General features: G+C 49.5%; 1 protein-coding gene across 8 annotated transcripts in view; it reads right to left on the bottom strand.

Annotated features, from left to right (window-relative positions):
- Nucleotides 1-25,853, bottom strand: part of WHRN (whirlin) — a 106,039-nt gene that overhangs the window by 66,439 nt on the left and 13,747 nt on the right. For all 8 annotated transcript variants that reach the window (XM_063636831.1, XM_055271352.2, XM_055271354.2 and 5 more), the window contains exon 2: nt 11,297-11,515. In XM_063636831.1, coding sequence (XP_063492901.1) covers nt 11,297-11,515 — 219 coding nt within the window. The remainder of the gene's footprint in view (nt 1-11,296; nt 11,516-25,853) is intronic.

Here is a 25,853-nt window from a genome sequence, read left to right as displayed (position 1 = left end):
AGCAGCACGTGACAAAGTGGCTCGAGGGCCACGTGGGTGCAGAGAAGGGGCGATGGTCCTGACTGGTGTGGGGGGTGCTTCCTGGAGAAAGTGGCATCTCTGATGAGATGGGAGGGTGAGCGAGAGTCAGCCGGCGGGGGATGGAAAATGGAACATTCCAGAATATGGGACGGCTCAAGTCAGTGCTCAGGAGAGCAAGCCCCGCCCAGGAGGAGGTGAGTCGCAGTGGCCACAGCAGGTGCTGGGGGACAGGGTGGGGCTCGCAAGGACAGGCAAGGGGTGGCTGCGGGCAGATTCTAGAACGGTTCCTAATCCATGAGGGAAGCTGCAGGGACGTGCAGGTTAAGTGTGTCTCGGGTACGAAAGAGGGATTCATGGAAAAGAAAGCAGGGGACCAGAATAGCTGAAACTTAGCCCAAAGAGACGAGAAACACCTGGCCACAAGACCCAGTGACAGGTAAAGGATCCAAAGAGGGACCCCAAAGAGAGCACAGTGTGACTGCCCACAGGACAGGGAGCGGTGGGGGAACCTTCAGGCCCCAGGAAAGACACATTTCATTAGGGAAAGCTATCCAACCAGATTTCTATTTCAGAAGTTATTCGTCCAAGAGTTATCAAGTGTTCTGTGTCCTTTAAGTGTGTTATCTCATTGAATTCTTCAACGACCTTGCTTGGGCAGAGGTGGTGAAGAAGAGAGACTCAAGTCCCAGCTTCCCAGGGGAGGGCACAGCTGTGTGACCTTGAGCAAGTTACTTAACCTCTCTGTGCCTCAGCCTCCTCACCTGAAAATGAGGATGACAATAATATCTGCCTGTCTTATAAGGTTACCATGAAGAGGATCAAATTAAGAGACAAGTGAGAGCATGTGGCCACTCTCTGGCTCCTAGCAGATGCTCAATAAGTATTAGCTACTGTTGGTTCTGTCACGCACATCACAAGTCTTGTTGGGAAACCTGACAATGTCACGCAGTCGCAGCCAACTCGTGGCCAAGTCAGACCTGGGTTCTGCCCATCTCTGGAACTCCGAACTCTTTAATTTGCTGCTTCTCTCTGAGACCCTATCTGGGACCACCGCTTGGGAACAAAAAGCGGTGGCTTTGCTCCTATTGGTTGCCGAATGATGTCAGGAAAGAGTCCAATGGACAGTGACTCTCCAGGGTTTGGTTCCAAGATGGCAGACTCTGCGGTATGTCAGGGTGGTCTATCCCATGTGGGACAGTGCCAGGAGGGTACTGCTCTGTGGGATGGGCCCAGCTGCCTTAGTCCAGAACCAGCCCCAGTTTGCTCCTCAGACAGAATGACCACATTAGTAAGGAGGACCCTGGTGAGGCCCACAGGGATCTGCAGGGAGCAAGCAGGAGACCCACATGCAGCCACTGGTTAGACAGATGTTCTGGAAACAGCAGGCTCTGCGGACACTTGAGGTCAGACTTGGGAACAGTAACCCAGCCCCCATGATCTGACCCATCCTGCCCCAGTGCTGTGCCAGCTCCAAGGCTTGAGCAGATCTGAGGGGACCTGGGTTCAAGGCCCATCCTGGTCCCTTGTCACAGGCAGCTCTGCATATTTGGGAGGAAACCGCATGGTGGTTAATGCATGTTCAGGCTCCGGAGCCAGACTGCCAACTTGCTAGGTGAGTGGCCCCGGCTAAGTTGCTTCACCTCTCTGTGCCTCAGTTTCCTCATCTAGAAAATGGGGAAACCAGTCACGCTCACTTCCTTGGGCTGCTGTGAGGGATGAATGGGTCCATTTGTGTAGAGTGCGTAGGGTTGTGGCTGGCACAGGGAAGCACTAGAAAACAGTGGCTGTCGTTATCCTCACAGTGGCATCTCAGCCAAGCCAAGAGGTGCGACCTGGAAAGCATGTGTGGCCTTCCTCACGGGAGATGATGACTGTGGGCTGCTGTGCAGGCCGGGATGGCCATGTGGATGGACGTGAGCCAGGCTGGAGTCCCATCTAAACGCTTTTGAGCCTGGAGTCTGTGCTAGGCCTTGTGCTGGGTCCCTCCAGAAGCTCAAGAGTCACCGGATAGTAAGAGAATGCTGAGAGGAAAGAACAAGGCCACCCAGGACGGGACACTGCACCCCCTCCAGGACCAAGGCGCTCCTCCTCAGGGCAGCGAGTCTCTCCTCAAGAACTGCCCTAGGCCAAGGGAAAGAAAGCAGGGGACCAGCATAGCTGAAACCTAGCCCAAAGAGACGAGAAACACCTGGCCACAAGACCCAGTGACAGGGTCACACCCCTCCCTGGAGGCAGCTCTGTGGCTAGTGGCTGATGGGGGTGGGTAAAAGCCAGCCCCTGCCTCAATTCTGGACACCTCTGCAGGGCCATCCCAGCTCCAGAGCTCCCTGTGGGACCTGCCGAGATCTGTGCTGAGACGGCACTTGCAGCCCCGCCCTGTGTCCCTCACTCCTTTGCCAGTGTTGACCCCAGGGCACTGCTGCCGCCGTAACAAATCACCACAGTCAGAGCCTAAGAGCAACACAGATTTGTTATCTGACGGTTTGGGAGGTTGGAAGTATAAAGTGTGCCAAAAGGACCACACTCCTCCTAGAGGATCCGGAGGAGAACCCGCTTCCTTGCCTCTTCCAGCTTCTAGGGGCCACCTGCACTCCTTGGTTCATGGCCCCATCCTCCATCTTCAAGGCTGGCAGCATGGCATCTTCCAATCAGTTGCTCTCTGCTTTTAGCATCACGTCTCCCTTTCTCTGACCTCCTGATTCCATCTTATGAGGACCCCTGTGATGACACAGGGCCCACCCAGACAATCCCCCATGTCAAGACCATCACATAATCACATCTGCAACATCCCTTTTGCTATATAAGGGTTCCACTCACAGGTTCCAGAGAGGAGGAGGTGGACATCTTCAGACTTGAGGATACTCTTACAAACCTTTTTCAGGCAAATCTTGGTCTCAGAGTCTATTCCCAGGAACCCAGCCAACGGCAGAGCTCCCCAGAAATATGACCAATGAGACTTAAAGGCTGGGGCGGGGTGGGGAGGCAGCCAGGGACAGAAGAGGGAAGATGCCATTCCAGGAGCAACAGCATGTGCTAAGCCCACACACAGCATGGCGCGCAGCCCCGTAAAGTCACCACACGGCTCCTGTATGGCCAGAGTGTGGCAGGAGAGTGGGGGAAATGGCTGAGATTCACCTTGCTAGTGAGGGTGCCACGAGCCAGGCTAAGAGGCTAGGCTATGAGCAGGACAGTGACAGGCTCCAAAGTGGACTGCAGGAAGACTCCTGGAAATGGGAAGCAGGAGAGGGGCGACTTTCTAGAGATCCCCCATGAGAAGTGGTGTGTCTTATGATGGTGGTGATGTAGGAGGAAGGTGAGGTTCACATCAGGGACAGAACAGAGAAGCTGGCTGAGGACACAGTAGGCAACTCCTGCCTTGATCCCCACTCCTGCCATGCCTAGCAGAGCCCCCTCCTCCATGCTGCACCTTAAGGCCTTGGAACAAGCCAGGCCCGGCCCGGGGTCTACACACCCAGGATCTAGCCCAGCTCCTTGGGTGACCTGCAGTCAGTCCCCCGCCCCACTCCACCCCACCCCACCCCGGGGCCCTTCCAGCTCCAGGACATGAAGATCCCGGTAGGGAGAGAGCTGAGAGGAGCTTGGGTGTCTTTGCAGCCAAGCCCAGGAACACGCAGATGGCAGCCCGTGTCTGCAGCAGCCCACTCTGAATACTAAGGATGAAAACAAACCTCCCCACCTTCCCACCACCTCTGCATAAATTCTTTACATCAGAATAAAATGAGTCTTTATCACAGAACTGTAATAACAGTTCTATCAAGCACAGGGTAATCTGCCTCAATTACTTGCTGAAAATTCAACCAGCATTTGGCATGAATCGGAATTCATCTATGGGAAAGCAAACGACACTGTGAGAAGCAGCCTGGCCCAGTGAAAATAACACCACTACTGCTAATAATATTAATAGAACAATAACTCACGAAATTGGTCACCAAATGTACTGTTTCCTATGTCCCAGGCACCGTGCTCAGCACTTTACACGCATTACCTCATTGAATCCTCACTCCTCCTCTATGGTTTTGTTGTTATCCCCACTTTCCAGATGAGGAAACTGAGGCTCAACTCTCACTGAGGGGTGAAATGATGGGGCTAAGATTCACATACCCAGCCGCTTGGCCTGCCTGCAGTGCCTGGGCATTTAACCAATGCACCACACTGCCTCTCACTGGCCTGAGTTCAAGTCTTGGTTCTGCCCCTCACTCTTGGGCACCCTTGGGAAAAGCCCTGTTGCTTCTCGGATCTTCAGTTGCCCAGTTTATAAAATGAGAATTGTGCAACCTGCTTGGGGCCAGCACTGCCTGTGGCCAAGCCAGCAGCCATCTCCCTTCCTGCCTTGCCACGGAGCCTCAACTGTGTCCAAGAGGCAGTCAGAGCAGCTCCAGGAGATGACACAAGCCTAGGTTATCCATTCCCCTATACCGGGAACTGGAATGGATGTAGGTAATTCTGGGCCAGTTTTGGCCAAGAGGCATGGTGGGACATGTCTGCTAGGGGATTCTGGGTAAGATTCTCCACTCTGAAAAGACAGGAACACAGGAAGAGAAGGGCCTCCTGCTCCCTCCACCCACTCTGCTTTGGGCACGGTTGTGAGAGGCTGTGATGGCAGGAGCAGTGGCTGCCATCTTGCAGCTGTGAAGCAATGAGCCCAAGGCAAGAGCCAGCAACAGGAAGGAGAGACTCACTCCCTAGCAAACCAGAGCTGGGGCTGCCCAGCCCTACACCTCTGAAGAGAACAGTGAACACCTGAATGTGTGTGCTCCTATAATACAGGCTTTCTGTGATCCACAGCCAAAAGCACCCCTAACTGATAGCTCCGTCCAGGGCTGTTGTGAGGACGAGGATGCATGGGCTCCCAACTTCCACCCTTGCTCCTGCCATCTACCCTCCATCCAGTAGCCTGGACGGTCTGGCCGGAACCTCACATGCACCAGGTCTCTCCTCTGCTCAAAGCTCTACCATGGCACCCATCTCACTCAGAGGAAAGTCCCCAGACTCAGCCATGTCCTCAGAGTTGCCCGTGCCTGCTGCCTCACTCCTCTGTAATCCCACAGGTCTCACTGCTGCTCCTCAAGACGCCCTGCTCGCCTGCCTGAGGCTTCTAGCCGCCTGGAGTACTCTGCCCAGACAGGATGGATCCGTGTACAATCACTTCCTCATCAGCTTCAGATCCTCTCTTTTGTCACCTTCTTAGTGAAGCCTTCCCTGCCCCTTCTCTAACGCTGCCCCACGCATATGCCACCCTCCCATGCCCTTTCCTTGCTTGGTTCTCCCTCATTTTACAATAGACTGTATATTGTTTCTTTTAGTGCCCTCACGGTCCCCCCACAACACACTAGAGCGTCAGCTCTTGACAGTGGCCAAGGTGTTGTCTGTTCGTCTGTTCACTGCTGTATCCCCAGTACGCACAGCAGGCCCATTATAGGTACTTGGTACATATTTTGGGGGAAAATACCAGTACCTAGTCGGCATTTAGTAACTGATGGTTGTTGCTGGAATTCATTACTATGTCCAGGCACTGTGCTCTGTGCTTAAGAGCCTTGATTATTAATCCTTGAAACAGCCGCACATGGCTGGCATGACCATCCTCCAATCATGGATGGGGAAGCTTAAGTGACTCATCCAAGGTTAAGTGGCTTGCCCAAGGTCACACAGTCAGGAAGTTTCAAAAACAAGCTTCAAACCCAGTGCTGCTGAGCCCAAAGCCCCTACTCCTTATGTTCCAGGCTTGTAGCAGCCTGAGTCGAAGGGCAGGTCCCATCTTGTTTCTGTGGCTGCTGGAGACACATGAGCTTGACAGAGCGGCTGCTTCTGCTGCAGCAGGGTCTAACTGCTCACTGCAGAGTAGGGGGCCGTGGGACAGGGACACTGCAGTGGAATAAGACTTAGAAGGTTCTCGATAAAGCTCATGGGCAAATGACCGGGGAGGGGTGAGAGGGGCATCTGAGTTCTACAAATAGCTGTTCCTGCCCACATCATTCCCCTGAGCAGATTCCAGATACTGACCAGGATGACTGGTGCTGTGTGCAGGTAGGCTCTGCTGTCTCTCCTGGATGGAGCCACCACTGTGGCTGTGCGAGGGCCGGACCCAAAGAGCCAGAGCCAGGGGACACTGAAGAGACCAGGCATAAGCCTGAGATGTGAGCCTGACCTGTCCCAGCCACTCTCTAGCTGTATGACCTGGGATAATTCATGCAGGCTCTCCAGGCCTCCATTTTCATATCTGGAAAATCGGAATAATGACACTATCTGTAAGTATTTTATAGGACTGGCCTGCAGTCAAATGATTCTACAAAACCACAGTGAAATCGGAAAACTGCAGTGAAGAGATAAGCCCCTGGCAAGCTGTGCTTCCATCACTCTGGACACTGGTTCATCACCACATCAACAACCCTATCTCCAATAAATATGGGTGATAGAAGTGTAAGTGTGGTATGTGGAAGCAATAGAAGCAGGAGACGCAGGCCGCCCTCTGAAAGCCCACCTGTGAGTTTCTGTTGGATGCTCTGCAAGGGCCCCAGGCTGAGCCATGACACCTTCACAGTCAGAACCCAAGAACAGGTGATCAGTCCTGCAGCTCAGAGTGGATCCTCAAGGCTGTAGGAGGCACGGAGGAGAAGGGAAGGCGCCTGCCTCAGAGGAGGGTCTGGAAACATCATGCTTATTCCCTCCACCCCAAAGACCCCATGGCAACACACTCGCTCTCCCATCCCAATGCAGCCTCCTCCCCTGGGCCTTCCTTCCTTCTCTTCTGCCACCCCTAGCCCTGTAAGCTGATTCAAACCATCCTCCATTTCGAGCCATTTCAAAGAAATGAGTTCACCCCACTCAACTCAGGAACAATCTCATCCTGAATATGCACACAGGAGGGAATGCTAGCAGAGTACTGGAACCTTCCCCCAAGGTTCATTTTCCACAGTTGAAGTTCACCTTGACTAAAACAAGAAACACCATTACTGGCTCCAGAAGTTCTTTGTGTTTTTACTTAGCCACTCTCACCCCTCTTGAAAACGAGCTTTGCATACCTTCTTTTTCATGGTCTTGCTAAAGGTCTTTGCATACCTGAAACTGATTTTGCCCTTCTTCCCTCACCAGCTAAGAGAATGCCCAGCAAGTCTCTGTTGTCTACAGAAAAAAAGTGTCCCCCACCCACATACATTCCCAGCCCAGCATCTCAGCCTGCAGGAGCTAACTCCATTCTACTTCTCCAACTTTGTTTCACAGCCAAAGGAATCGCTTAGGACCTGTCTTGCTCTCTCTAACCTCTGGATATTGTCATGCTGTTCCCTCTGTCTGGATCACCCTTCCCTTCCACTGCCACATGTCCAAACCTAAAATGCTGCCTCCTCCAGGAAGCCTTCCCCAATTTCTCTGGTGGGCAAGACCTCCCTTCTCTGCACACTACAGCACTCTCCCTGTCCCTTTCAGAGGACATGTATCACATTTATACCTCATAGAATGTGCCAGAACAATTCCTGTGCCACAAACTTGCCTCCTCACACTGGGGAGGTGAAATAGGGGAATGGTTAGGATCAACAGCTTAAAAAGATGCAGAATTGACCTTGCCCCTGAACACCACCACGTCCCTGCTGTGACCTTCAGCACTGTCATCACTTTGCCAAGGCATCACATAAAGGCCCAAAGTGAAGATAGATCAGGAAAAAACTCATACTACCTCACACCCACGAGGACAGCTACTCTCAAAACAACAGAATAACAGGTGCTGGCCAGGATATGGAGGAAGAGGAACCCTTGTGCACTGTTGGTGGGAATGTAACATGGTGCAGACACTAGGGCAAACAGTACGGTGGTTCCTCCAAAAATTAAAAATACAACTACCATTTGCTCCAGCAAGTCCACTTTGGGGTATATATCCAAAAAAATTAAAGCAAGAGGCAGAACCAAGGTTTGAGCCCAGGCAGCCTGGGACCCAAGGTCTTAACATCCCTGCCACACTGACGCTATCCTGCTTAGCCCCCTCATGACAAATCGATTCTAGTTTATAAGAGCTATAAAGGCAATGGGTTAGAACAAAATGGGAAGCCATACAGTGAGCACTCTGCACCCTGTCCCGTTCACTTCTGAGGATTTGACAGTGATTTAAGAGCAGCCACGTCTGACTCCCTGAGCACTACATCTGTTCTTCTCTCTGTACTTTGTCTTCAGCCTCACGGGACAGGTCTCATATTACGGCAGAGAAGGACACTCCTGAAAAGGGCTATAAAACTATAACCAGCTCCAGGGGATGGCACAAGGATTTTCAGGGGTAACTTGGCTACATGTGTGATTTTTATGCCACTATTGCCCTGAGAACCCACTTCCTGAGAGGTGTACCTCCTCTGTGGAGGTTATGGTTAAAAGTCGAAGAGTCTGGCTGTGGCTTTTTGGCCTATCAGAAGATGAGACCAGGCTGCTGGAGAGAAGAGAATCAGACCCCACCAGGCCCCTTACCCAGGATCCAGCAGCCAGGGATCCAGAGACATCAGCCCATGCCCCTTCCCAACAGGGAAATGGGGTTTCCACGCTGTGTCAGGAAGAGGAGAAATAGGGAGGAGTGTAGATGCGCCAGTCTGGGGCTGTGGAATCTGGGACGGCCTCTCTCTGGGATGGTTCAGGGTGTGTCCTGCCTCCTTCGGTATCTGGGTCCTCCCTGGCGTATGATTCATGAGGCCTCCACCTCTGTATTATTTTATTCTTGAGACAGGAGCTCACTCTGTTGCTCAGGCTAGAGTACAATCACAGCTCACTGAAGCCTGAACCTCCTGGGCTCAGGTGATCCTCCTGTCTCAGCCTCCCAAGTAGCTGGGACCAGACACATGCCATCATACCCGGCTAATTTTTTTTTAAATACTTGTAGCGACAGGGTCTCATTATGTTGCCCAGGCTGATCTCAAACTCCTGGGCTCAAGCAATCCTCCTGCCTCAGCCTCCCAAAGAGCTGGGATTACAGGTGTGAGCCACTGTGCCCAGCCCCACATTCTTATATGAGTTACTCTGAGACTCCCAGAGGCACCTTACCTAACCCCCACCCTCCCATCTGCTCAACCCTTGCAGATGCTGGCCTCAGTCTTACTTCAGGGCCTTTGCACATGCTGTCCTCGCTGCTTGGGATTTTCAGTCCCCGAATGGCACATGGCAGCTCCTTCTCCCTCTCTAGGTCTCAGCTCGGAAGCCATCTCCTCAGAAAAGTCCTCTCTGATCACCTCATCCAAAACAGCCCGTCCCTCCCTGGCACTTTCTACCCGGCTCCTGATTTCACTCCCTCCCATCAGTTTGCACTGTCTTAATTATTTTGCTCACTGGTGCTCATTTTGGGATTATTGTCTCACTCTTCCCACCATCTCCAAACTCTGGATGCTTCCCAAGAACAGGGCCCCTGCTCTCGTCCACTCCCATAACATCATCAGGCACCCAGGTGCTCAGCAAACACTGGGAGACTTGCTGGCTGGGTCGTGGTTGCCACAGCGCTGAGCCTCAGGTTCCTCATCTGTAAAATGGGGATGACGACACCTACCCCCCAGTGTGGCTGCGAGGAGGACTCAGGAAGACACTGTGAGCACAGGGCTGGGCACACAAGGGCTCTCCATCAATGATAAGCTCAAGTCACCCCCCATGCCCTGCACAGAAAAGGGACTGAGAAAAAGATAAAACAAGTTCTGTGCCCAACACTAGACAGCTGCCCTTGATCATGACTCAATAACCACTGGCAGCATTTTCTCAAGATTGTCAGAGAGCAAGTTCCCTGGTGGGGAGGGGGTATGAGCCCACCCAGCCCTGGCAACCTTAACGTGGCCTGGGCTGCCGTGGTGCATACCAACAAGCTACCTGCTGCCGCTCGCCTCCAATAGAAGCTGCTGTGATCTCTGCTGTGTCCTGCATATTGATGTTTGAGCAAAGAACACAAACCACATTAAATAAATGTTACAGTCTTATCGACAGGAAAAGGAGAGCTGAGAAAGAGTCTCCAGAGGCATGGTGCTTGGCCCGGAGCCCCAAGCCATGTGGCCTCCTGGCAGTCAGTGTCAAGGTCCTACACACCAGGGAGCTGCCTGCAGGAGCTACGTTCTTGGTTCCAGGAGTAAACAAGGGGTGCAATGCAAACAGCACCCAGAGAGAAGGGTAAGACATCAGGGACCATTTCAGCCTTCCTGTGTTTCAAGAAACAGTCTAGGTCTGGGGTCAGGAGGGCTCCATAGGGCATGTCTATTGGTGTCCCTGCCCCCTTCTGCAAGTTAGAACACCCCACAGTGCTTTGGGCAACCATCCCTCTCCCACTGGCTACAGTCTTGGTGATCTTGTCAATCAAAGTCCCCAGACATCCCTGCCAGACCATGATGTGCTCCCTCATTGGGAATCTTCAGGGGAAGGACACTGAGAACAGAATGGTGGATATCCCCCTCCTGCAGGCTGCACCCTGAGATTCTCGGCTTCAATTCTGGGACTGCCCCTATCCTTCCAGTACATCCCTGCTCTGTAAAATGGCCAGGGCTGGTTTCTGTAACTTATGCCCAAGATCCATACTGCACAAGATTCCCTGTGGAGCAGCAATCCTGGCCACAGTCCTGGCAGCTATGTGTGGCCATGCACCTGGGTCTAGGCCAGCGGGAAGTTTGGTGATCTTGAAATTAAAGAGATGCCTCTCTTCCCCTTTCCTGGGAGGTAGAAAGGGGACCTGATGTGGCCCAGCTTCAACCACGAGGAGGGGCAACACCCTGGGAGATGGAAGATGGAGGGAATCTGGGCCCCAGGATAAGTGCTGGAGCAGAACTGTCCCCCAGATGAGACTGTCCCTCTATTCTGTTACATGACAGAGAAAAAAACTCTCATTTAAATCACAGTATTCAGCCGGGCATGGTGGTGCACACCTGTAATCCCAGCTACTCAGGAGGCTGAGGCACAAGAATTGCTTGAACCCTGGAGGCAGAGGTTGCAGTGAGCCAAGATTGCGTGACTGCCTTCCAGCCTGGGCGACAGAGTGAGACTCTGTCTCCAAATAAATAAACCAATCAATAAATAAATCACAGTATTTGAGCTCTTTTATTGTGGCAGCTTAGCCTGTATCATAACATACACTACACAGGTCAAAAAGAAATGCAAAAAAAAAAAAAAAAACCAACACCCTTCATTATGGACTCTGAGGGAAGATAGAGCCTGGACAGAACCAGCCTCTTCTTGCTGCCTCCAAGCAGCTTTGCTGTTCTGGGTTTGGAGGGAGACTACGGCGTCTGAGAGGCTGGCCTCCTTTCCCCACCCCACTCACCTTTTTTTCATCTCCTCCTTGCAGGAGGTGCAGGGTGCTCCTCCGGTCACCCTCCTGCTGCCTCAGGGCACCGCCGTGGGGCTGGGGCAGGCCCGAGGGCGGGGAGATGCTGCGGCCCTGCGGGTCCACCCAGGTGTAGATGTGGTTGGTGACGTAGCCCCCGGGGATACGCCCTGCTGAGTACACAGACAGCACCAGCTTCTTGGAGCCCTTCAGAGCCTAGGGAGAGAGGGATACACAGGTTAGAGGAAGGGAGGTGCTGGGAGTGTGGAGGAACACCCTCCCCTGGCCCAGACCTCGGTTTTTCTCAGGAGCCCCACGCAAAAGGAGGGGCCAGCCCCTAAGTCTCTTTCCTTCTCTAGCCCTCAATTTTGTCCTATGAAAACAAGAACATCTGTCCCACCCCATCCTGAAGTGGTTAAAATACAAGAAATATGATCTCTTAGGATACCTCTGCAGAGGAGTCCGCATCGCAGGCCTGACACTGTTATCCTCAAGAAGGCTCGTTTACAAGGCCGGCCTTTGGCTGGCATCTCAGAACTTGGATTTGGGGAATGTCCCACCATTCCCTAACTAAGAAATGTGGCTCATGTGCTTAGACTGTCTGTAAACAGTGTGGTTTATGCTCAGCCTGCTTTCGTCCTGGGAGTCTGGAAGATGGGTACAAGTAGACAGGGTCTATGTCACCAGCCCCCAATAAAAACTGTGGGTGCTCTCTAGTGAGCTCTCCTGATAGACATCATTCCACACCTTTGTCACCATTTGATACTGGAGGAATTAGTGTGTTCTGTGGAACTCACAGGGAGGGGACCTGTGGAAGCCTGTGCCTGGTCTCCTCTGGACTCTGCCCAACGCACCTTTTCCCCATGATCATTTTGCTCTGTATCCTTTGGATGTAATAAACCCTAGCCACAAGTACAACCATATGCTGAATCCTGTGTCAGGATTTCTAGAGAAATCACTGAACCCAGGTGTCATCTTGGGGACCCTGAAAAAATACCAAGCACAGAGTCAACAGATAAAAACAATGGTAATAGCAATAGCTTAACATTTATAAAGGGCTTGTAAGTGTCGGCCACTCTACGCTGCACCTGATATGCATTATCTCATGAAATCCTAATGAAATCCAATGGGGGAGGGGGATTGCAGAGGGGAAGGAGGATCTCACTTGTCAGATGAAGAAATGAAGGGAAACTGCCTGCCCACACAGTGAGTAAGAAGTTCCTTTCTCAGCCGGGCGCAGTGGCTCACGCCTGTAATCCCAACACTTTGGGAGGCCGAGGCAGGCAGATCACCTGAGACCAGGAGTTCAAAACCACCCTGGCCAAGATGGCAAAATCCCGTCTCTACTAAAAATATAAAAATTAACTGGGCGTGGTGGTGGACACCTGTAATCCCAGCTACTCAGGAGGCTGAGGCAAGAGAATCTCTTGAACCCTGGAGGTGGAGGTTGCAGTGAGCCAAGATCGCGCCAATGCACTCCAGCCTGGGCAACAGAATGAGACTCCATCTCAAAAAAAAAATAATAATTAATTTAAAAAAAAGAAGTTCCTTTTTTATAGCAACTAATTCTGAGTGTGGAACACCACCTTTATTGTACATTTCCCAGTCTTCAGATGGAACCACCGTGAGGAGAGGCAAGCCCAAACTCTACAGCCTGGGGTGGAAGCTGAGGTCTGCCATATTGCTTCACCACAAGGCACCTGCAGCTGAGATGAAGACATTGACCCAAGGAGACACTCACTAAGCACTAGGATTAACAATAAACACAGCCTGTGTTAGGGACTCAATGTGTTTCCCTTCAGATCCATACGCCGAAGCCCTATCCTCAATGTGATGGTACTTTGGAGATGAGGCCATGAGGGTGGGAACCTCATGATGGGATCAGTAGCTTTGTAAGAAGAGAGAGTGAGTTCTGGTCTCTCTTCCATGTGAGGACACAATGAGAAGATGGAAGTTTTCAAGTCTGAAAGTGGGTCCTCACCAGAACCTGAGAACAATGGCCCTGATCTCAGACTTCTGGACTCCAGAACTGTGAGAAATTAAATGTCTATTGCTAAAGCCACCCAGTCTATGGTATTTTGTTATGGCAGCACCATCTGGCTGTTTGAATAAATGATAGAATTCACACACACTGAAATTTTATGCTGCCATTGAAATCCTATTTACAAAGGTTGTAATGCCATGGAAATGTGATATATTTTAATGTTAAGTGGGGTTAAAAGGCTATAAATCATGTCTTATAGTATGAAGTCAGTTATGTTAAGAGAAAAGTCATATCGGAAAAATAAAATGAAACAAAACTGAGAAGTAATGTGCCAAGATGCTAGCAGTGCTTCTCTCTGGGTGGTAGGATTATGGGTGATTATTATTTTGCTCTTCCTGTTTCTCAATATTTTCCAAATGTTCCACAATGAGGTCACATTGCTTTCAATATCGGAGAAAAAAAATAATATGCCCAAGAAGGGAGGTAGACACTTAGCTCTCTGCATCGCCCAAGCTTGCCCCAATCTGCACATACAGCTCTACCAACTCCCCAACACTCTCAACAGACAAACCAGACCTTGGGCTGAGCTTTCAAAGACAGAAGGGAGCCCTGGCTAGGCAAGACCTGCGGGAAGAGGCAAGTCTCTGACATTTGAGACTCTCTCAGCAGAGGAAAGGTGAGCCAGGAGGCACCCAGGCCCTCAATTCTACAGCTAAATGCCAGTCCCCAGTGGAGGGATAATGAGGATGGCGTCTCTCCAAAATTCTGCTTTTAAAAAAGATTTTTGTAGAGATGAGCAGGGTAAGATTTAAAGTATTCTTTTAGCATTCCCCAGGGCTCACCTGGCAGAACAGCCGGGAAAATCAAATCCCTGTTAAGGTGAAGGGGCGGGATAGAGAAAGCCTGAGACCAAGTGGGCTTCTCCCAGAGCAAAGTAGAAAGTGGTTCAGGGCACAGGAGGCGTCAGCAGAAGCCTCTGAGGCCACCACATCCTCCATGGCCCCTGTCTTCCTGACCTCTCTTTCCTCTTCCTCTCGTCTCTGTCCCCTGCTCCCTCTTCCATGAGGGCACAGCTCCCGGCTCCAGTGCTGTTCCACCTGGCCTGCCTCCTTCTCTGCTCCTTCCTAGACAGACTGCAACACTACACCACAGCATTCATTCAACAAGGGATGACCAAATGCCTACTGTGTGCCAAGCCTAGAGGAAACAAAGTGGGTCTATCCTCATGACAGGCTGAAGCCTGGTGAGAAACAAGGAGGCATCACCCAGCACACATCAGGTCCTCATGACACTTATGTCTGGTGAGGAACAAGGCATTGCCTGGCACACAGTAGGTCCTCATGACACTTGAGCCTCGTGAGAAACAAGGCATTGCCTGGTACACAATAGGTTTTCATGACACATGCCTGGTGAGAGACAACGCATCGTGTGGCACACAGTAGGTCCTTATGACACTTGAGCCTGGTGAGGGACATAGCATTGTCCTGCACACAGTAGGTATTCGTGAAACTTGTGTGCAGTGAAGAGCAAAGCATAGCCAGGTCCATAGAAGGTCTTCATGACACATGCCTGGTGAGAGACAAGGCATCATCTGGTGCACAGTAGGTCCTCAATGATGCCTGCAGCCTGGTGAGATAAAGTCTCATCCGGCACACAGTAGGTCCTCAAAAAAGACTGCCTGATTGATTAAGAAAGTAAATATTGCCCCCAAAAGAAACCGTTAACATCCACAGGCATTCTCCTGCACCCACATCTAGTCTGGAAGGTTATGCTCAGGTCAGGAACAGAGGAGTGCAAGTGGACAAATCACACGTGGATTGTGGAGACAGAGAAAATGGGATTCCAGTCGCACTTCCACGGCTTGCCAGTGGAGAGCCCTTGGGCCAGCTGCTTCCCCTTGCAAAGCAGCATGTGTGAACTGGGGAGAAGGACAATGCTCACCTCCCAGGGCAGCGTGGGTTAAATGAGACAATGTGCATAAGGTTCAGAGCCTTCTTGGCCACACAGTAGGAGCTCAGCAAATGGCAGAGCCCACTCCCCTCTCCCCCAGCATGTCTGCATGGAGATCGAAAACCATGCAGTAGCAAAACGTTGACCAAGGAGTTTAAAAGAAAAAAAAAAGTGAAGGAAAGAATAAAGAACAATGCGCAGAGCATCATTTGTATTCTTTATTGCCGGCAACAGTAGAATCCTCTTGGTCAGTTCTATAAATAGGCCAGCAGCAACCTTGAGAACGGAGAGGTTAATGCCCTTGATGAGAACACCACGGAGAGCCAGCGCCGGAGAGGGCCTGGGCCAAGTCACTGAGTCTCCCACAGGCTGCCCACCCCTGGTATTTTACAGAAGGGGACCCTGAAGCCCCAAGATAGGAAGGGGCACATAGGGTTCAGGAGTACAAGAGGCACAGCCCAGGAAGCAGGAGGCCAGCCCTGGGTATCCTTCCCCTCTGTGCCTCAGTTTCCCCATCACAGGACTCTGAGATTAGAAACTCAGACAGCCACTCAAGCGTAGACCATTCGTCTACCTCTGATAATGACTATTCTTTAGGGATAAATATGGGCTTTTTCTGGGTCTTGGAGAGCAAGAATGTCATCATCCTCTACTGCTTTTTTATATTTCTGGCAAAACTGATGATCAACAAGATTCCTGAGACAGACTTTCAACATCTACGCAGGCTTCTGGGATATGGTCTTGGTGCAGTGGCCATCAGAATCCTGCAGGAACAGCTCCATCCACTGCTGTTTAACGCCACTAAAATGTGTGTGGGTCATGCAGGGAAGGGGAAGAGGACGGTCTCTGCTCCTACTGCCTTCTTGTCTCCATTTCTACAAAACATTGCTTGCTTATTATAAAGGGCATCATTAAACAGGAGAGTTATTTCCTAAACAAAGCTGGTAATGCTTTCTCCCCTGTAGCCACCCTGCCAGCCTTTCAAAGTCACCCACCACTGCTACCTTGATCCCTGAGGCTCAGGCCACCTGGGGGATCACAAGATCCTCACCCACCGTTAGGTGCACCAGACCACTCATTTTATTTCTCTCACCACAGCAGCCTACAGAGTGAGTAGCCTTAGGCAGCAGAGCTTGAGCCTGTGAGACAGAGACCCAGCAGGTCCCTGTTGTGCCACTAGCTTGGTGCGTGTCCTAGGGTTACTTCTCCCCTTGCTAGGCCTTGGTTTTGCCCTCTGGCAATGAGCAGGTTGGACCTGTTTGCTAAGACCCTGTCCCAAGTTAAACTTCTATGTCTTTCTGATTCAGGGCTGTATTTAGAAGGAAAGACTGTATTTGCTCTCATGGTGGTCACAGGTCATTAAAGTAGAGAGATCAGGAGCTATGGGACACCCAGGGATAACTCCAGGCAGGCTGAGGGTTGCACCTACGGGCACCTGACTTCTGGGCCTGGAAAATTGTCCTCAGTTTCTCCCATCCCAGCAGTGAGCACTTGAGCTATGCTGGCTGGTGTTGCTACCAGGTCACTGAACCAGATCCAGAGCCTGGGGGCTCTGAGGCTCCACAGGGTTTAAGAAAACACCAGAAGGACAATTGGAGCATCTCAGTTATGGCAGGATGCACACCCCAACTCAGCACTATCAGCAGCAGCAGGAGATTTTGACAGGACTTGAAGGCCAGAGGGCTGCCCCTCCGAGGCCATGGCTATGTCCTTGCTCTTCGTAGGAAGCTGCCTGCAGGTGGTAAGTCACATTCAACACATCCATCTGCACGTTGGTGACTCTCCATCAACCACACCCCTCTCTAGCCATGACAGCTCCACAGGATCCACCAGCCTTCCTGAATCAATGGCATATTAGCTGTGCCACCTCACACAAGTTACCAAACCTCTCTGTTCTTCTGTTTTCTCTCCTGCAAAATGAAGATCACCATTCTCCTTTCTCTTTACTTAGAGGAGCCCTATTAGCACAATACCTATCCCTGAGGAATTCAATGAGCTACGGCTGAAAAGGAAAATTGCGAGATCCGGGGACAGCCCACCGCATGCAGGGATGGTCATTAGAGTGCTGTGTTCCCATGCTCGTTATCACATGTTTACTGGTGAAACTTGACCCTGGGGCATTCCACCAACTCAAATCATAGAGAAATCTCGATCTGACCCAGCAGACGGCACGACTAAGATACTATCCATCACCAGATGACTATTTCGGCAGCACGTTACGATTATGGAAATGTAAATTATATGTGTATGTCTTCAAACTTAATAACTTGCTACTTGGATTAATGCTCTCAGGAGGCAAATTTGCCTCACTCAGCTCTTTGGAGCCAAAACCTGAAACCCTGTTCTGAAACCCCAGAATCATAGACCAGGCTGACATGATTCTCTGCTTAGCAGAGCAGTGAGAAATAGACTGGAGAGGGTCACATCACAGTGAAGGGGGACTAATGGGATATGTTAACATGGCAGACACACATATGCTTCTGTGTTCAAAACCATACACCAAAGGCAAGCATGGGGTGGACCTCAAGGTCACAAGACTATCAGATCACTGTGCTGAGAAGCATGTGCAACAGAGGCATTCCAGAAAAGTCTCAAGCAAGGACACGTAATGATGAGTCACCCAGCTTATTTCAGGGTACAGACCTCAAAGGGCAAGGTTTTCTCTTTTCGGAAACAGAGACTCAACAACAGGAAGGAGAGCTGGTCTAAGACCCAAGTTAGTGACCCAGAAGGGAGGAAAAAATGATGCATGCCTGCTCTTCCCAGCCGCACCTTGCCTAGCTGGGGCTTTGTGTGTTCAGACACACTGGACAATGGTGCTGGCTCTGCAGATGACTTGCTGTGTGACACTGAGCAAATTACCTAAACTCTCTGTGCCTGTTTCTATATTTAAAAAGCAATTGCTGGTCAGGTGCAGTGGCTCATGCCTGTAATCCCAGCACTTTGGGAGGCCGAGGCGGGTGGATCACCAGCCTAGCCAACATGGTGAAACCCCGTCTCTACTAAAAATACAAAAAACTAGCCAGGCATGGTGGCAGGTGGCTGTAATCTCAGCTACTCAGGAGACTGAGGCAGAAGAATTGCTTGACCCCATGAGGTGGAGGTTACTGTGAGCCAAGATTGCACCACTGCACTCCAGCCTGAGCTACAGAGCGAGACTCTGTCTCTAAATAAATAAGTATATAAATACCAATTGTTGCCTGGGCACAGCAGCTCAGGCCTGCAATCCCAGCACTTTGGGGGACAGAGGCGGGAGGATTACTTGAGGCCAGGAGTTCAAGAGTAGCCTGGACAACATGGTGACACCCCACAAAAAAAATTTTCTTAAATTTAAAATTCTCCAGGCATAGTGGTGTGCACCTGCAGTCCTAGCTACTCAGGAGGTTGAGTTGGGAAGTTTGCTTGATCGAGACTACAGTGAGCTATGATCAGGCCACTGCACTCCAGCCGGGGCAACACCGCGAGATTCTGTCTCAAAATAATAATAAAATTAAAAGCAACTGTTGTAAAGATTTAAGAAACTGTAAACTGCGTTTACAGTACCTAGCACATGGTAGGTACTAAATGCATGCTAATTCCCTTCCTGAGGCTGCCAGCTCCCTCTCCCAAACACAGGTCCCAGAAATTCTCTAAACCTTGAATTTATATGGACACAAACACGTGTCCCCCAACTTTCCTCTTTTTAAGAAACATCCTTCTTTAATCCACATTTCCTCGTATATCTGCACTGCCTTCAACACTCAGCTCCTTTCCCACGACCTCCAGAAAAGCTTCCCAGATTGTGGCTGACTCTGTCCTCCAAGAGCATTCAGCACACTTCTGTGATTGTGCTGCCCTCTATACAGGCTCTGAGTTACATTCGTGATCTTGTCTTTAAGACAAGACAATTCCACCACGTCCAGCCCCCACATTGCTTCTGGCCTCTGTGGTAGACCTCCCAGACGGAGCAGCTGGGCAGAGGCGCTCCCCACATCCCCGACGGGGCGGCCAGGCAGAGGTGCTCCTCACTTCCCAGACGGGGCGGCCGGGCAGAGACGCTCCTCACTTCCTAGACGGGGTGGCGGCCGGGGAGAGGGGCTCCTCACTTCCCAGAAGGGGCGGCCGGGCAGAGGCGCTCCTCACATCCCAGACAATGGGTGGCCGGGCAGAGGCGCTCCTCACTTCTTCCCAGACGAGGCGGCCGGGCAGAGACGCTCCTCACTTCCCGGATGGGGTGGCGGCCGGGCAGAGGGGCTCCCCACTTCCCGGACGGGGCGGCCGGGCAGAGGTGCTCCTCACATCCCAGATGATGGGCGGCCGGGCAGAGGCGCTTGCCTGTAGTCCCAGTACTCTGGGAGGCCGAGGCAGGTTGGTCACTTGAGGCTAGGAGTTCGAGGCCAGCCTGGCCAACATGGCGAAACATATGAAAAATACAACTGACAAACCAACCAACCAACCAACCAAGCGACAACAAAACAGGTCTACCCTGGAGTCATACTCTAATTTTTTCTATTTTCCTCCCTTTCTGATCCTTTATCCCACTTTCTTTTTCTTCCTCTTCCTTCTCCTTCTTCTTTGTCAAGTAGAGGATTGAGTTATTATCATTGATCCATACAGGGTCCCTCTCTCATTTATTTTCTTTGATTCCCATCCCCCATTTCTGTTCCCCGTCTTCCCATGTGCAACCTTCCTGATATGTTTGATATGCATCTTTTTGTTTGTATGTACTTTTGGAAAGTGTTTGTTGTTTTGTGTGCAAAAAAAAAAAAAAAGACAAGACAATTCCTTGAGGCACATTAAATGTTCTGTTTCCTTTAGAACCTCTCCCTGCTCCTTTTCATTCATTTAGCCAACCATCCATTCATTCATTCATTGAACAAGATATTTAATGAGTTTTCTATATGCCAGATAGCCTCAGGAATCTGTTCAAATTAGGACACAGAAAGAGCAGTGCTCTTTCAGATCGGTAGTCAGGCAGACCACACTTCTCCACTTTAATGTGAGCATAGACACATTAGATACACATGGAATTTGGAGAGACAAGCGAAGAAAGTGTGGTTAAGAGCCACAGCCCTGGAGTTACGCTGTAGGAATTCCATCCTAGCTCTGTCACCTGCCAACAGTAACCTTGGGCAACTTACTTAACCAATCTGTGCCCCAGCTTCCCAGGCAAAAAAAAAGAGAGAGAGAGAGAGAAATAACATAGGTATTATCTCACAGGGTAGTTTTGATGATTAAATTAGTGTGTGTGTGTGTGTGTGTGTGTGTGTATAGTGTTTAGCACCTGGAACCTAGGTAAGAGATACCAAAAAAAAAAAAAAAGAGAGAGAGAGAGAAAGAGATAACAGAGGTATTATCTCACAGGGTAGCTCTGATTATTAAATTAGTCAATATATATATAAAGTGTTGAGCACCTGGAACCTAGGTAAGAGATACAAAAAAAAAATTTTTTTTTTTTTGTCTAACAACAAGAAATTCTGGGTACTGTAGAGAACTCAGTACCCAGAATCCAGAGTGGAAGTCTCAACCCACCACCCATGGTAACGACTGATATGTGTTGATGTCTGTCCTTCCTGACTTGCTCTTGTACTTTATAAACACGTATATATACATATACAAGCTTATCATCTGATTACATAAATCAACTCACAACTGAACATTTTCTGCTCCATCTTTTTTTCCACTAAAAATGTACTTTGAAGATCTTTTCTTACCAGTTCAATGACATAAAGCTCATCTCTTCCCATACTCCATCCCATTCCCTGGAAGGGACTCAGCACTACCGAATGCTCATTCTCCTATCAACGGACATTTAGGCTGTTTCTCATTTTTTGCTAGCACCATCACCTGCGATGAACATCCTTGTATGTGCCATCTTGGAGCACACATTAATCTAATTCCCTAAACTAGAGAAAAATGGAATTCCTGAAGCCACAGGCAGTGAGTCTTTATTCATGGACAATCACATTTCTTTGCCAGGGTGTCCCCTGGGGCATGCCTTATCCCTTTTGTAGCTCCTGTATCTACCTGCAGGAGGAAGCACTACGCCATCTGGGCCTACAGAGGACCTGAATTCCCCTGACAATGTTGATGGGGCTGGGTGGAGGCCTCGCAATGTCCTTCTCCCAAAGCAGTGCTCACTCTGGTGCAGAGATCCACCCTGCTTCGTGCTTTCTTTTTTTTTTGAGATGGAGTCTTGCTCTGTCGCCCAGGCTGGAGTGCAGTGGCGTGATCTCGGCTCACTGCAAGCTCCGCCTCCCGGGTTCACGCCATTCTCCTGCCTCAGCCTCCCGAGTAGCTGGGACTACAGGCGCCTGCCACCACGCCCAGCTAATTTTTTGTATTTTTAGTAGAGATGGGGTTTCACAGTGTTAGCCAGAATGGTCTCGATCTCCTGACCTCGTGATCCACCCGCCTCAGCCTCCCAAAGTGCTGGGATTACAGGCGTGAGCCACCACGCCCGGCATCCTTCGTGCTTTCTTCCACAGGTTCCAAAAAGCTCTCAGTTTAGGCAAATCTTGGCTCTATCTTCCAATCATCTGGGGGCTAATCTTGGGCCCTAAAGCATCGCAAAGCACCAAAATGTAAAGGGTAACCTGCTGGTGTCTTAGGGTGCGAACTCCCTCAAAGGGTTTTCCAGTGGGAAGGCACAGTTGCTAGAAAGCCATTCTCAAACAGTGTTCAACCCCTTCCTAGCTATGAGACTTCAGACAAGTTACTTAACCTCTCTGGCCTCAGTGTCCCCACCTACTAAAAGGGGCCATAACGCCTATGCTCACGGAGCTGTCATGTAAACTGAATGAGGGCCAATGAGAAAACGTGCACAAAGCATCTTGCACTGGGCAGGGCGCACAGGAGGTGCTCAGCAAATAGTGGGTAGCATTAGTAACAGCAAAATTACAGCGATGATGTCACGTTTTATTCTTCCCACTGCACAGATGAGGAAAGCGATTCTAGGTGGTGAAGTGTCTATGCACGGTCACTGAAAATAAAAGGCAGGGCTTTTATACCCCTCTCCCCACTTCTCTCCATTGCCCTCTCACCAGCAGTTTAAGGAGGTTCACACCCCCTTAAACACCAGGCCAATCCTACACCTTGGCCCAAGACAGACGGGAGGGTTTTTAAAAAGGACGTGGGCCTCACAGGATGTAAACAAAAGAAAGTTCCTTAGGGTCTTGAACCCTGAGCAGGTGCTGTGTCCAGCCACATGGACTGGAAAGTCCCTTCCCATTTAGCCCTGCTTTGAGGGAGGACAGAAATTGGTGATGCGGACTCTGCCCCAGTAGCATATTCTAATGTCATGAGAAAGTAAAACCCTAATTAGCACTCTGTCTTCCAAGTTCCTTCCATCTGTACCATTTTCATCTGTGTTAATTACCTCTTACAGGGACCACTAACTGCAACAGCTTCCCAGCCTCATCTCTCAGCCCAGTCACTGCAGAGCAACCAGAGGATCCTTATAAAACATAAGTGGACCCTGGCCCTTCCCTGCCCCAAACTCTCCCCATTGCTTTTGCTATAAAACTCCCCACAGTGCATCTTGGGCCTGTGTGCCTGGTCCTGATGCCTGGCCAGCCTCATCTCCGGCCCTGCCACCTGAGCTTTCTTATAGGACCAAGTACTCCAAGCTCTTTTCCACTTCAGGCCTTTGTACGTGATGCTCTGTCCCTGAAAGTACATATCTCAACATACTTACTTATGCAAATGATTATTTTATTATCTACACCCTTCTCAGTTGACCAGGAAGGCAAGAAATTGTTCTGGCTTGATCAGAGATGTATCAATAAATAGAAAGCATAGGAGATGGTAAGAGATTCCACATAAAGAGACAGTGAAGAAATGAAAGGATGCTTTCTTCTTGGAACTGAACACCAATAAGGAAATTTACCTCTCCTGAAGTGACCAATGATTTCTCTGGTAGAATGGAAATAATCCATTAATTTCTCCTTTTGCCTTGGTTGCTAGGGGGCTCAGAATTCAATTTCAATATACATACTGTTCCTATCAAAGGCACCACACACACACACGCACATGCACGTGCACACACACACATGCACGCGCGCGCACACACACACACACACTTTCCAAGATCGCTTCTAATTCCTCTACCTTTTTAATGAAGTGCTTTTCAGGTTAACTCACTCAACTACTTTTGACTTAAGTAAGAATCTTCATTATAAATGTATTAGCAAATAAGGAAATGAGATATGTAAAGTTTAAAGAGGGTGTTAAATTACACCATTCACATGGTAGATGCTCAATAAAACCACTGCTGAGTGAATAAACACTAAAATCTAAGCACATTTCTAGAATTAGATAACTTTTCTATGCAGCTGGAGATGGAGATCCTTTTTACAGATGCTTGGGCAATCATTCTGCTTTCCCCTCCTACCTCTCTCCCTCCACTCTATAGAAAGGCTCTGCAGCTACTGAGTTTGGTCTAAGAACACATGTCATTTGTAAACATTCTCTTAAACGAAAGTCCAAAAATTGTTATTCTTATATTATTTTGGAATGATGACATAACTGGGCAATGGTGTGGTAAGAATTCTGTTTCTCAAAGAACTGTGGCTTCACAGTAGCATCCTCAACATCTGTGTGCTCATCAGGGAGCCAGGACCTGCGACATAGCCATGCTACGACATGGCCCATCTGCTCCGGCTCTGTGCGGCCACCTCGCTTCCTTGAGCTGCTGCATCCCAGGGTAAATCGAGTGGACCACAGAGCATTGGTGTGAACCTATCCAAGACCCCATCCCTGAAATGCAGCTCAACAAAAGGAGCATTAAACAAAATGACAACATACGTCAAAAAGAAATGCAAGGAAGCAGGTGATTCGACAATTGAGGAAATGTGAATACACAAGGATAAAGGCCAGGGGAGATGGCAGAGAAATATATGATGTCCAGTTAGAAGGATGGGAACGTGGGTGTCTTCTCCCCTTTTCTGGTTTTCTTTAATTCTATTTAAATATGCCTTTAATTTGGGCCTCACGAAGTAGGTTTTTAAAACCCAACGGCTGGATAGGAGAGTATTTAAGGAAAGAAGAATATTTAAAGAAAAAGTTTTTTTAAAAAAGATATAAAAACCAACTGCTCATTCCTTCCACCCTCTTTTCTTTAAGAGTCTGACCTTCTCCGAGGGTTCAATGTGAGGATGCAGAAGGAAACCTTTGCTCCCATGCTGGGAAGGCCGGGATCTCAGAGGCTGGAAGAAAGACCTGACATTTTAAAGTCCCTGCTCTCCACTGTCATTGCTTCTAAATGTCTGGGTGAGTTAACGCTGTGTGAAAAGAAAAAAACATAAACCTTCAAAGAGAGGGATAAAATCCTGACCTTGGGAATAATGCTACAAGAAATTTGCAACAAAGTGACAGATAGGCTGTCCACCCCTTTGCAAAACAACTCATAAGGACAGAACAGATTCCAGAAAGATATTGATTCCTTTTTAATGCAATTCTTCAATTATCCTCAAAGCCTGGCTTTTAGTCTGTTATAATTTAAGTAAATTGCTTTATAAATGTTCTTTTAAGTTTTGTCTGTTTATTCTTTTTTTTTCTTTAAGGAAGAACAAGATTCTCAGAGTCATAAATATATTCACTCAAGATGAGCCCCAATTGGTTTGCAGTGGAGCATTTTGTTGTCTGGGATCGATTTCCGAAGCACAGAGATCCATCAGGAATATCTGTTTATATCCATATCATTTTCTCAGTCCATGAATAGATACGTTGATGGGATTTAGTCTCCTCCTAGACTCTTGATATCCCTGTGCCTCATCACTTTCTGACAATTCTCAGTTGAAAAGGTGATGGGCTTCCAATTTAATTCAAGCTCAGATGAAAAATCTGAATTCAAAGTGGATTAATCAACCATTTCCTAAAAACCTACTCAGCCAATGTCTGAAAAATAATGATAAGATTTGATGACACTGAAATGCAAAACTCTTGTGATAAATGGGCATAGGATATCAGTCAGTTATGCACAAAATATATACGTGTAAATACATGAACACACACACAAACAATAAACACATAAAAGAGTTTAACTTCACTGCAATGTGGGACAGAATGAGGGGATGCAATGGAGGCAGGTCGGAGCCGCTGCCATCACCATGACCTGTGGTAACCAGCGAGAGCTCCCCACCGGAAGAGTATGAAAAACCAGAGCGTGCCTCGGTTAAGGGACAGCATGAAGATGATGGGCTTTCTGCCGCCACCCGCAAGCAGAAGAACTCGGAGATCATGCAGCAGAAGCAGAAAAAGGCAAATGAGAAGCAGCAGGAACCCAAGTAGCTTTGTGCTTCGTGTCCAACCCTCCTGCCCTTCGCCTGAGTGCCTGGAGCCAGTCCCACCATGCCCACGTCTCCTCCTGCAGGGCCCACAGGTCCCAGCCCTGATGGCTTCCCTTTGCCCGGAGTCTGCAGCGGGTCCCTTTTGTGCTTCCTTCCCCCATCAGGTGGCCTCTCTCCTCCTGGGTCACTCCCAGGGTGACAAGGTTACCCCTTCCCAGTGTTTTTTATTTCTGTGGTGCTCACCCCAAAGTATTAAAAGTAGCTTTGTAATTTGAAAAAAAAGGGGGGCTTAACTTCACTATTTAAGTTATGTAAATTAAAACAGGATACCTTTTTGTCTATCAGATTGGCA

Source organism: Symphalangus syndactylus, chromosome 3 (assembly GCF_028878055.3).
Source record: "Symphalangus syndactylus isolate Jambi chromosome 3, NHGRI_mSymSyn1-v2.1_pri, whole genome shotgun sequence".
Lineage (NCBI taxonomy): Eukaryota > Metazoa > Chordata > Mammalia > Primates > Hylobatidae > Symphalangus > Symphalangus syndactylus.
Note: the sequence above shows the minus strand (reverse complement) of the source record. Positions and strands in the feature narration are given on the sequence as shown.